Genomic DNA, 12,540 nt, shown 5'->3' on the forward strand with positions numbered 1-12,540 from the left:
TGGTGAGCCCTGTGTTTTGGGGGTGGGTGTCACTCTTGTGACAAGCAAACCTCAGCACTTACAGACATTGGGATGCCTGCTGATTTTCTCCATTTGCGTACTGTTTGATCCCTAGTGTGGTACAGAAAGACTGAAACACAACTTTTTGAAAAGTCTTTAAGAATATCTGTCCTTTGCAGTGCCTTTTCTGCATGAGCTCACATGTAATTCACAGCAAAGCGTAGTGGGGGTGACCAGTGTCCAGGTGAAATCGTGCCTGTGAGAGAGAACGCGCGAGGCTGTACACGTGGTTCATAGCAGACAAGTGTTCTCTGTTAAATTGTGTGGTGTAACAGCCTTTAGGTGCAGGAATGGACCTTTGCAGTGGAGCTTGATGACAGAGCAGGGCTCTGGATTTTGAAGCGAGAAAGCTACTGGTGGTTTGTACATTTTAGTTACAGACCACTAGAAAGGCAGGGTTAAGGGGCAAGCAAGAAGGTTGTGGAAATTCACATTCTTGGGTTAGACAGGACTGAAGCAGATGTCGATTGGCCCACCTGCAATAAAGAAAACTCCGTAATCTCAGTACAACAGCGTTCTTCCTCAGCTACGTATGCAGCTTGGACGCTTTGGCATGGAAGTGCTTGGTTTATCAGCTGTGTTGCTTTCTGCTTCCTGAAGCTGGGTGGTTTCGGCAGGACACGCCACGGCTGATGATTGGAAAAGCTCGAAACAAAATGCCCTGATCTTTTATTATTCCACTGACTGGGGTTTTCTGTTCAGTTATCCATCTCAGGCAGCTTATGAGGCGATGAAAGGGATGGCTCTGTTGTTCTGGCTGGGTCACCAGCCTAGGCTGCCTTCTTAGAATAGACAATTAGTCAAGTTTGATGAATTTTCTTTGGACAGAACTGCATTGCTACTCACGAGTCCAACGGCATTGACATCATCACAGCATTAATTCTCAATGACATCAACCCTTTGGGAAAGAAGAGGATGGACCTTGTGCTGGAACTAAAGGCAAGCGAATATTTTGTGCAATCCACCTTAGCAGTAGGATGAAACATAATTTTATCGTTGGAATTATGTGGGTGTTTATTATATCACAGTATTCGTAAGTGCCAAAAAAATTATATGCATCAGCAAGCTGGAGGCAGTGCCCAAAGATTGTTTGTCACAGGTATTTCATCTTTTAAATGATAACACGGAGCCACCGATTTTCCAGTGGGGGTGATGTGTTGCGGAATGAGCGGTAGAACCACTGTCAAAGGTGATAGCACAAGTGGTTTTAACATGAATTTGTAAAAGCATGACTTAACAAAGTTCCATGGCAAGGTTCGCTCTGTTACTTACTATGTGAAGTAATATACAAAGGAAAATTGAGATAGAAAGATCTACACAGAGACCAGAAATGCAGAAGGGTGAGGGAGAGCCTCCCGTTGAGTCAGGAGGTTCAGAGTGCAGCCCCTGGCTTTCAACTGCTGATGGAGCTTGGGTGCTGCTAGCTCCTGACTTGGTCTCGGTCTTGGACAACAATTTATGTCTTAATGGAATTAGTTACCTGGGTTTCATTAGGATTGATTCATGTTACTGAGGATTTATTGCGAGTAAGGGGTCCCTGCATGGTGGGCAAGGAAGAATCTCACCGTCTCAGGTAAGGAATCTCAGCCTTGAGAGGTGTCTCCGTTCGCCGGGAGAGCCTGGTGTGCAGTCCACGTGCAATCCAGTGAAAACTCAGTTGGGGCTCATCTAAAGATCTGCCGTTGGTAAAAGGTCTCTCTGCCTCAAGGAGCAGCCTTGGGAGGCATCCCAGCTCAAGGAGACATCACCTCCAGGAGCAAAAAGGAGCCTCACGTAGGCTCTTGTCTTCGTGGGGGAGCGGTTGGCTCGTAGTCAGGTTGCCTGCGATGGGAGAGGTGAGGGGGAGATTCCCTGTACCCGCAACATTCCTTGTTCCTTCATAAATGCATCTTGGAAATACTGCCGGCTATTCATGTTTTCATCACATGATGCGTGATCCAGGCTCACGCCGGTGCTCCTTGGGTCATTCTGCTCCTTCCTGGGTTTCCCGGCGGAGTTCATGGCCCGGCTGTGGCTCGGGCCGTTCACCTCCTTGGGAGCCTGAATCAAAATCCCAGGAGTTTGGTTAAAGGGTCACATGTGCTCGTCGCAGGATGCACACAGTTGAGATACGCTGAAGAATCCTAAAAAAAAAAATAAAAATAAATCTTAAATCCTAAAAATATAAAGCCGATGAAGAATTCTGTTGATGGTGAGCTCTTACATAGTGGAAATAAAATTTCTCGTGCTAGGAAACCCTCGTGCTCTAGGAAACTAGATTCCTAATGTTTTATTGCTGCTGTTTAATCAGTTGGTATTTAATCATCAGGACTTTTTTAGGGCTGTTCTTATTAATGCTGAAATAATTAGCCCTGGTGCTGGTTTCAGAATGCACTAGCAGGTAGTGGTCTCGCAGCAGTAGTCACAGAGCACTCCTGCTGCAGCATATGGTTCAGAAATATTTCCATTCTGACTTACTGCCCTGTCTTATAGGGCAATGTCTGGTTGTTTTCCGGTGCCAACCCTCACCGTTATTATGGGTAATGTGGGTTTTTTATTATTCTAAATAAAAAATGCTTTTAGACTCAATTAGCATTATGCTTCAAAATTAAATACTTTTATTGGTTTTTTATTGTCAGTCGTGATGGATCTTAATCTTAATTGTTCGTATTAAAGTAGTCTGGTGCCTTGTGGTAGTTTCCCATTTCCTCCCTCTCGTTCTTGGCGTGAGCAGGTTGCAGAGCAATTTTCGGTTAAAAGCAGCGAAGCACATCTGTGTCTTCAGCCTTGGCTGTCCTTTGATTTAATCAGCAGTAGCTCCAGGAAAGCTGAGTTTTGGAGTCGAGAGCTTGTAGTAATGCTGCACTTATCTCTGAAATGAAACGATATGAGCTTAAAACATCAGCTTTATAGAAACCTAAACCATGATTTGGGTTAATTCGAATTGTCCCAATAAGTAGGGTTTGTGAAACAAACCAGTGAAAATACCGTTAAATTGTACGCGTCGGTAATTAGAGCAGAGGGACTGCTTGGCCAGGCTCCTGGCGGTGATTGCTGTCATTTTTCCTTTCAGAACAACGCTTCAAAACTGCTCCTGGCCATCATGGAGAGCAGGCACGACAGCGAGAACGCGGAGAGGATCCTCTACAACATGAGGCCCAAGGAGCTGGTGAGTCCCTGGGTCGCTTTGAAACTCCCGACTCCCTTCAGTCCGGGAACTGGGGTGGCCGTGCTGGTGTTGAGAAGCCCGTTGACCTTCCCTGGGAACGTGGTCGCTCAGCTCCGTTTCAGTTCTTGCAGTGGCAGATGTATATTGGCCTCAGCAGCCTCCACCCCTCAACCTGAGCTGCCTCTTCATCAGCCTGTGTCTGTCTTTCCAGGTGGAAGTGATAAAGAAGGCGTATCTGCAAGGAGAAGTCGAATTTGAGGATGGAGAGAACGGGGAAGATGTTGCGGCATCTCCCAGGAACGTGGGACACAACATTTATATATTAGCCCACCAGGTAGAATTTCACCTGTGGCTTTTGTAGCACCAAGGCTGTGGGAACAGCAAGAGCTCTGCCCTTCCCTGAAATTGCTTTAATAGCTCGCCCCTGAGACAAACGTGCTGCGCCTTCTCTTTTTATCAGAGCGAATTCCAACCCCCAAAGAATCAGAAAACTATCATATAAGGCAAAATTTTGGAGGTTTCTTTTATAATGGGAAGCAGGCAGGCTCTTGACCAAGTTTCTCAAGACATGTGATTCAAGTTCTTGGCAGCACCGGGCAGCAACACATTTATTACTTCTCAGCTCTATCAAAGGTTACTTTGTACTCCCAAAGAAATTCTACTCACCGATCCATTAATCTGTAGTCAGAAATGCACTCTGCTTTTATGGTTCTTGCCACATTCCCTCCTACCTGGGAGCCAGTCAGGGTTGTTTCTGTGATATAAATGTGGAATTTGAAAAGTAAAAGACCAAGGGGGAGGAAATATAACATGTCTGTATCTATTCAATACATCGATGCTACCTGTATCACTCCCATTAGAGGCTTTTTGTTCCTGTAGCATCTGAAAAGGAAGACCACTGCTGTGCTGCAAGATGAATTCAGAGCATCCAGAAGCAGTTTTGGAGCAGTGCTCCGTGCATCTGCTTTTCAAACGATGCAAATTTTTCCTTCCGCCCCTGCCTGGGTACTTGAGCGATTAGCACACCTTTGAATTAGGGTGGGGGGAGAAGGGCAGACCGAGTGGGAATGTTCAAAAAAGTTTTTCAAGTCAGGCAAAGGGTGGGAGAGGATGGGTAAGAGAGGAGTACAACATGGATATTAAAAAAAAAATACATATTTGAATCATTCTGACTAGCTCCCAAAATAGAGCTGCAGGGTGTCTGGTTGGAATAGAACGAGCCTTCTGTCAACTTTGCCCTTTCTTAGCAGCTGACTGCATACTATTTCTTTTTTTTTACGCCAAAAAATCAGAAATTTAATACCATAGAGAGACATCTGGTGTCTCCCACTCCCTTTGCATTCCTTTATTTTAGTTGGCTCGTCACAACAAAGAGCTGCAGAACATGCTGAAGCCGGGAGGTCAGATCGAAGGAGACGAGGCTCTGGAGTTCTACGCCAAGCACACGGCACAGATTGAGGTACGGGGAAACCGGAGGCTGCCGGGAGGTTTCGGGGAAGGGCTGGGGGGATGATCTGCCACACAAAAAGCCTCTTGGAAGAGAAACGGTGGAGTCCGACACCGTCACATTATACGTGGGGTTTTGATTGAACCTTACTACCTGTGTGTGGACTGTCATCTTTGACATGAGAATGTATGTGTACTTATTTTCTTTTTCTAGCTTTTTTTTTATTATATTTTGACATCCGCTGGCAGGGGGGAGCTATTTTTGAGCTGTCATGTGTGGGCTCTAGGATGGAGCTGAGCAGAGCTCTGTTGGCAGGAGGAAGTGTAACGTCGCTTCTGTTGCATTTTGGCCGGTGCTATTGCTGAATCCATGAAGTTAGCGATGGCTTTTGCCATTCTGTATTAAAAAAATACCGTTTGGCCTGACGTACGATCTGGGCCGCTTTTTAAAATCAAAACGCACACAAATACGGAGAATTTGCAAGACTCTCTGATAAGCAATATTAATATATTATCCCTCGTGCTTGCCTGTGCAACACGAGGCTAAAATTTGCTAAGCTTCTTGATTTGGGCAACCAGATTGGTCTGAAATTCAGCGCAACTTTGGCGCAGGATTTACCGGGCCCCTTGGAAATCCCAGCTAAGGACAATATTGTCTGGGTAAGATCACAGCACAGACATGACCAGTCTTGGAGCTGAACGTGGGTCTGCTTTGAAAAGTAAGTTAAATGAAATCTCCATCGAGCTGCTGTTCTGCGGAAACGTGGCCAAGTTTTCCACACATAGCTGGTTTGAAAGGGTGGGGGGAAGCAAACAAACCGTGGAATAAAACACTAGGAAGAAGCCTAATTAAAGGCTGCCATTCAGATCGTCAGGTCGGACCGCACCATGGAGCAAATCGTCTTCCCCGTGCCCAGCATCTGCGAATTCCTCACGAAGGAGTCCAAGCTGCGCATATATTACACCACGGAGAGGGACGAGCAAGGCAGCAAGATCAACGACTTCTTCATGAAATCGGAAGACCTCTTCAACGAGATGAACTGGCAAAAGAAATTGCGAGGTAAGGTTGCTGTTGCCGGCGTGGTTGCGTGGAATGTTACCGGTGCCGAGGCCAGGATTTTGGCGTTGGAAACGTTGACTCGGTAGCAGGTGGTTCCCCAGTGTGGCAGCGACCTTGCTCATGGTGTGAAAGGCTCGTCTCCTCGTCATGGTGGCAACGCGCTGTCAGGAAGTTGAGCTTTAACGCAAGAGCAACGTGGACCAGCTAGAGAGGATCCAGGGGAAAGCGGTGAGAAGGAGCGCAGGTCGCCTATTTTTTTAAGATCCAACAGGAAGGAGCAATTTTGTGGAGGCTTAGCTGGAATGAGAAGGCGTTTGGTGGCAGGGAGGAACGGAGAGGAGGCGGCTGGAGAAAGCAGTGGCCTGTTCTCCTTCCCTGCGATGGGTGCACGAAGCAGTTCCCTCGCAATGCAAGCAGGAGTCGGGCTGGGCAGTGCAGCATGGCCTTACGGCATCTCCAGCAAGATATCTTGGGTATTTAGGAACAGCTTAACATGCATTTTCCAGTAAAAATAAGATTTGTTCTTCGAGTAGGGCATAGACTGGCAGACGGGCTGATTAAGTCCCTTCAGCCCTGTGACGCTGAATATCTGAAAGGAGCCGTTGTCAAGCACTGCTTTTCCCCCTGAGGTTCCCACTGGCAGCTAAGAAAAGTTTCAAAATCCTATTTTAATTCATAGGGTCACATGTCTTTCCCTCGTAAACTTTCTAACTGATTTGCTTAATTTATTTTTTTTAAAGTCAGTATCTCATGTTGCTAAAGGGGAAACATTGCACACGAGGCTCCGCGCCAGTGGCGAGTGGTTAAAATTTACCAACAACGACCCTCTGAAATGCGAGCGATAAAGCAGTTGCTTCCTGCTTGAGTCAACCTCTGCCGTCGCATACGGCCGTTGTTCCCCATGGCTGAGTCAGCCCAAGAGCACTGGCTGGTCCCAAACCTCTTCCCAGAGCACGTGTGAGCGTGGAATTCCGCTGCGCAGCTGCTCTGCCAGGCTGGCCGCGCCGGCGTGGTTGGCAAAGGTTCTTCCCCCTGACTGAGACCTCGCTGGTACTTGGTCAACGTTGCACGTCGTAGGAAAAAAACGAGGTGAGGAGGGACCTCTTGACCTTCCTCATTGCGAAAGTTATTTTTATCGAGTTATTTCCCTCATTGCAGCCTGTGACGGTCGCGTCGCGCCCTTTCGCCATGCCCTTCCAAGAAGAGCCTTTCCGGTTTGTTTGTAGGATGCGCTGGCGCGGGTCGCGCTAGAGCTGGTGATGCCTCACGCGTTTGGTAATGGAAGACATATGGATGTTGTTAGATCTTTTAACAGAGAGAAGCAGTTGAATTGTATCATTTAAAATTGTCAGAGTCAGCTCTAGATAAGACTGCCTGAAACGTGGTCAGCTCTGCTGAGTTATTTTTCCTGTGTTATGAATACTGAGTGGAGCTATTTTCTGTGATTCTGTTTCCACTGAGCAATGGATCCGTACTCCTGACAGCGTCGAAATCCTCAGGAAGCTGCTTCCTGCAGCTCTGCAAGAAATACGGGAGTGTATGACATCGTAAACAAGTACCCGTGTATTCTGTTAGTCTGTGTTCCTTGAGTTACTTTGTCTTGGAGGCTGTCTCCAGGCAAGCTCTGATGACATCCAGAGTTAACAGCAGACCACAGATCAGTCAAGATCCATCTGCAGAAGTGGAGAATATTTCTTTTCTTTCCTTTTTTTCTTCTTTAAGCAATGGGAATCATTTAGTCTGTCTCCTAATATTCTGGTCTTATTTGGCTTTGAAGTGATATTCTACAGTTATATAATTGTTTCTCACATCTTAAATACAGGTTTGTGTTTCCAAGACGTGACGGTTCTGGTGGTGCTCCGGGCCGTGCTCATGTGATACCACTCACAGTTCATTCAAACCTGAGGAAGACTTTTAAAAAGAAAAGTCTTTCTACAGACCCCTGTACTTCCCCCTTCAGCTCACAATGCTAGTCCGTTAAGTCTTAATTAAGAACTCAAATGAGCCTGCCAAAAACCTGGCAGAAGTGCTACGCAGGGCACGTAGCCTGGCCCGTCCCCCAAGGGAGGCTTGAGGTAAAACCTGGAGCTTTATAATGACCCTTCGTGTCAGTGTCGTACAAATTAATTCAACTTGCTTACAAATTCTTCCGGGAAAAATGCAATTGAGGACAGAAATAATAGAGAAACCAGTGCCTCGTGTCTCTGAAACGTTGCTACCTCACATTTCGGTGAGGCGTAACGTGTGCCTGGCTAATTGGGTGCACCGTGTTCGCTCGGTGCCGGGGTACCTTGCTGCAGCCCTTCGCTCCGTGTTCAGCTCTTCAGCACATTTGCTCTTTATGTGCATTTCCAGTTGGTGTAATGAGGCATTGTGTAATTCTTTTAAACCTTTTTTTTTTTTTTTGCTTAGCATGCTAGTAGAGGTGATCTGCTGAAGGGAAGTAGTGTCTGCTGTGAGGCTCAGAGCTGCTACATTCATTAATTTACTCTTCAGCCCCAGTCCACGTTTTCCTCTTTTCCCTGAATTTAAGCTTCTTTTCCTTTGCTCTCCAATACCTGTACGCTTTGCCTCCTTCTGATGGGGAAACCTGTCAGTTTGTTCCGTTCGTTGAGAGCGTTTTTAACAGATCGCAATTTTACCATTCTAGATTTCAGGAGCATGCAATTTGCTGTGTAATAAGCCTGCAGGAGCTAAAATCAAGGGTATTTCGCCTTGAGGCAGAGGAAATTACTGTAAGGTGGTGTCTTGACTGTCCTTGTTGTCTTCTGGTCCGCGACCACTTTGGAAAACGAATCTTTTTCTTATGCTTCTTGATTCTGGCTGCAGAGATTATTAAGATTAGGAGTCCTTTTGAAAAAATATTTGTGTGTAGCATTGAGAATGTCAAATGTGCAGCTGTTTAACGGTACCCTGAGCTCCATGCAGATGTGCTTGTCCCATGCCCGCGGGGCAGAGGCAAGGCCAGCCCAGCTTCAGCTCGGTTCTTATTATTCCAGGGCCGTGTAGGTCTGTCATCAGCTTGAAGTTGTCTTGCTCGCTTGGCAGCTCGCCCTGAACGTTTTAGGGCTTCGTCACGATGTCGCTCTCTTGCATTTTGCGTCGTAATTGTCCACCTCGCTGCCGAATCTCACCGCTGCTCACATGTCTTGTTCTCCTCCCCCTAATTGTGCTCCGTGTGACTCTTGAATACCAAATACATTATTAGGGGAAACCTGCGGTCTTTGACCTCTGCATTTCTGAGCTCGTGCTGCTGCTAAATTGTTTTGAGAATATTTTCTTTTTTAATGGGGATCCTCTGCCTTGAAACACATAAACTGGAAAGCTAAAAAGTAATTGAGGAAATTTCTGAATAAGCCATGAATATTACTGCTGTTGATGCTGTGATTTTGGGTGAACTGAAATTAAAATGAGTTTTGGTGGAGGTTAGTTTTTTGACTAGAAGTCAATAATTATTTATTTAATTTTAATGCTCCATTAAAAAGAATTCTTTTGCTCTTTTGCAGCTCAACCTTTCCTCTACTGGTGTGCTCGCAACATGTCCTTCTGGAGCAGTATTTCCTTTAACCTGGCTGTCCTTATGAACCTGCTCGTGGCGTTTTTCTATCCGTTCAAAGGAATTCGAGGAGGTACCAATATTTAACGTACAAAAATATGTGAACAAATAAGGTGTAATGAGGCAAATTCCATCCCCTGCTTGTGTCCTTGCATCTTTGTTTACTAGGGTGGGGGATAGTAGAACAGAAAATGGCTTTTTGTTGATTGCTTCAAGTCGTGCTGTTCTGACTTTTCTTCAGGCATTGGTAAGGAAAACGTAGAGCCGTGCTTTTTCCCGAGGGGAAAAAAATTATCAAAGGCAGACATCCACCTTTAATTACTTGACTGTTCTACTTTGGTTTAAAGTTCTGTAATTAAGTATTGAACTAAAAATATGAGAAATGTTAATTCCTTGGGTTTTTTTCCTTGAGCTTGCATTTTATTAACGCTGTTTTCCAGCAAACTTTTGCGGTCACGAAGCACTTCAGGAGACGTCAGAGTGTTGAGGTTGGGGGAGGCATCCAGGGGCCAAAAGCCCAGCCTGGTGCTGTTAGGAATCGGTGGGTGATGCAGAAAAAGAGCTCTTCTCTCTTCCCTTTAGCCCTGTGAGCACTTGGAGCAGAGCTTGCCCTGTGTCCCCTCCCTGGGGAGCACCAGCAGCTGGAGGCTTGCCATCGGTTCTGACGCAAAGCGTGGGTGAACGTGAGCGGCTCGCCTGGGATTGCACAGCCTTGCCGCAGAAAGGTCTCGTGGAAACTGGGTTTGGCTCTGGTACTTAGAGCCAACCCAGTCAGTGCTGCTGGTGCAGCCCAGGGGACGTCCAGCCGCTCTCCCTCAGATCCAGCCTCCCCAGGATGGAGTCGCATCGTGAAGAACTGGGAAATCTGGCTAAGTGTGAACGCCACGAAGGTGGTGTAAAGGAAGGGTCTCAGTAGGAGCTTTCTCCACATCAGCTGGAGTAAAGTCTTCTCCTGGAGAGGGTGATTCACGCTGAAGCCTTGGCTTCCCTTTCTTTGAGATGCCAGTTAGATGCTTATCTTTTCCTGTTGAACTTCCCTCTCCATCTTTCTCTATTCCTTGATAACTGCAGAACCCAAAGACGGTGCAGCTCGGAGGCAGAGGCAGCCTGAACCTCAGGAATTGATCAACTGAGCTCTGTGTGGGGCATAAAAGCCCCTCTTCACCCTTTTTGCAGCTCACCAGTTCGTTTAGACTGAGGGGAGCCATAGTTTTGCCCCAGCAGTGCTTGAACAGCAGCTTGTTGTTGCTCAGGGCATGGAAAAATGGCGTGGAGGGGTTCTGCATCCTGCAAAAAGGCCGTTACAGGATATTTTAGACCAAGATCTGGTGTTCTTGAGGAGGAGAAGAGTTCTAGTTACCTTCTGCACCACCAGCTTTGCTTTCGGCTGCCGTGCCCTCGGCGTCTGCCCCTGCGGCAAAAGCCCTGGATGCCATTCTGCGTGGCAGCTGGTTGGAAGGTTTTGAGAAGCGCGAAGAGCAACTGAATTTTCTGCCTCTAGTTTTCGAAGATCACAAGTTAAAATGTAAAGGTCTGTGTTTATGGCTGCTAGGAAAGCTGGTGATTAAACACGCTGAGATTAGAAGCTGCAAGACTGGGAGGAGGGGGGGAATCTCTTGGTGTTTTGGAGATGCCCTACCCTACATATTTGAAATACTTTGTTTATCAGGTATCATCTTGATAAAATCTCTTTCTCTAGGAGTTACAGGCAAAGCTGAAAACTAAATAAATACACGTGTATTTTATATTTAGCGCTTTTTTTTAGAAAAAAAAGACTCTTCAAAACAGACTGTTTGGGGGAAGTTGTCAGTGTCTTGAGTTGCTCAGACGGGGTGAACTGAGCAGCTGATTAGCATCTGACTGCAGCAGAAGCTGTAAAATTTCTGACTTGAGGAGATGAAACAAAACTGGATGCCTGGAATTCAGTACTGGAATGGTGAGAATTCCAGAGACAGGGAGAGCTCCCTACAGGATACACGCTCCTCCTGTCGTGCCATGGACTCCGCACGCCCGCGGCGAGGCTTTGGCATTGGGTCGGGCACAGACGCGTGACGTCGAGTGACCACCGGGAGCTGCTGGAGCTCCGAAAGCAAATCCACCCGTGTGCCGTGGGTGGCTTCGGAATAGCTGGGATGTTCAGACAGCAGTGCAGGTGCAGGCAGAAGGATTCTGCCTCTCGCAGCAATTCCCAAATCATTCCTAAATGAGCTTCTGCACATTTTTGTTTTGTTCTTTTTATTCTCCCTCCCCTCTCCGTGCCGTTTATCCTTCCCACCAGGGTGACTCTTCCGAGCTCTGCACCTTTTGCTGTTCGACAGCTCGGGTGGCGGTGGCGGCGTTGCTCTGGGATCCCAAACTCCCTTCAGACAGCAGAAACATCTGTTCAACTTTACGCTTATTAAGTTTTAATTTCCATCGCTCCTCTGCTGTCTTTATTAATCTACAGCGATTTGGAACAAAATTAAATGGCTGCCCGTGGTAGTCAGATGAGAGTAATATTTCCTAAGCCTTCTGAATTTGGGCGGGGGAGAGGAAAAAGCCCTCAGTGGATATTTTGCCAGTAATACAGCATGCACTTGCAGAAGGGCTGCAGAGTGCTCTGAAATGTGGGGAGTCTTGCTTCTTTGTCTGTTGAGGAACCAGCTGCTTGAAGGAAAACTTTTTTTTTTATGTCGGTTTTAAGAGAGAGATGTCTCTTACATTCTGCATAAACCCAGGGTAGATGGTATTTTCGGCTGAGTATTTTTTTATGGCTCTTTCAGAGAAGTGTATTTTTAGCAACACGGGCTTGATATTATGTAAGCAGACAGTCTCATGGGACAGCCTAAATAGAACCAGAAATAGCAAGAGAGGACAAAAACTGGTGCGAGGGTTTTGACCAAAAGCAAAATAGGAGAATCTGCTGGACCTGGAGGAGTGTGTTGCCTGTCCTCACCTCCCCGTTCCGTGCCTCTGCAGAACGCATTAGCGAGATGCCTCTCTTTTTCAGCATTCAGAGTGTTTAACACGAACACTAAAACCAAGAATCCTATAATACCGGCGCTTATCATTTACATAATGCTTTAGTAACAAGATTGTAATTAAAATCTGCTGAAGGCACGGGGCTCAGATGTTCCACTTGCGCCTTTGAAATGAGCAGTGTCTGAACATGAGGCTTTAATGATGCTCCACCAAAGATAAAGATGAAATGGCGTTTATTTGGTTGTTTTGTTTGGCTGCACAGAGTATTGAGGCGGGGGTTGGGTTTTTTTTTCCCCCCCCACGGCCCTG

The 12,540-nt window shown here is 46.6% G+C and overlaps 1 protein-coding gene across 1 annotated transcript in view; it reads left to right on the forward strand.

Moving 5' to 3' along the window:
- LOC104280827 (inositol 1,4,5-trisphosphate receptor type 1-like) overlaps positions 1-12,540 on the forward strand; it is a gene marked incomplete at its 5' end in the record, with an annotated part of 44,438 nt that overhangs the window by 7,343 nt on the left and 24,555 nt on the right. Inside the window, 6 exons of the mRNA XM_009878604.1 lie at positions 889-999; positions 3,113-3,208; positions 3,420-3,542; positions 4,563-4,667; positions 5,522-5,714; positions 9,221-9,343. Coding sequence (XP_009876906.1) covers positions 889-999; positions 3,113-3,208; positions 3,420-3,542; positions 4,563-4,667; positions 5,522-5,714; positions 9,221-9,343 — 751 coding nt within the window. The remainder of the gene's footprint in view (positions 1-888; positions 1,000-3,112; positions 3,209-3,419; positions 3,543-4,562; positions 4,668-5,521; positions 5,715-9,220; positions 9,344-12,540) is intronic.

This window comes from Apaloderma vittatum, unplaced genomic scaffold (assembly GCF_000703405.1).
Source record: "Apaloderma vittatum isolate BGI_N311 unplaced genomic scaffold, ASM70340v1 scaffold20801, whole genome shotgun sequence".
Classification (NCBI taxonomy): Eukaryota; Metazoa; Chordata; class Aves; order Trogoniformes; family Trogonidae; genus Apaloderma; species Apaloderma vittatum.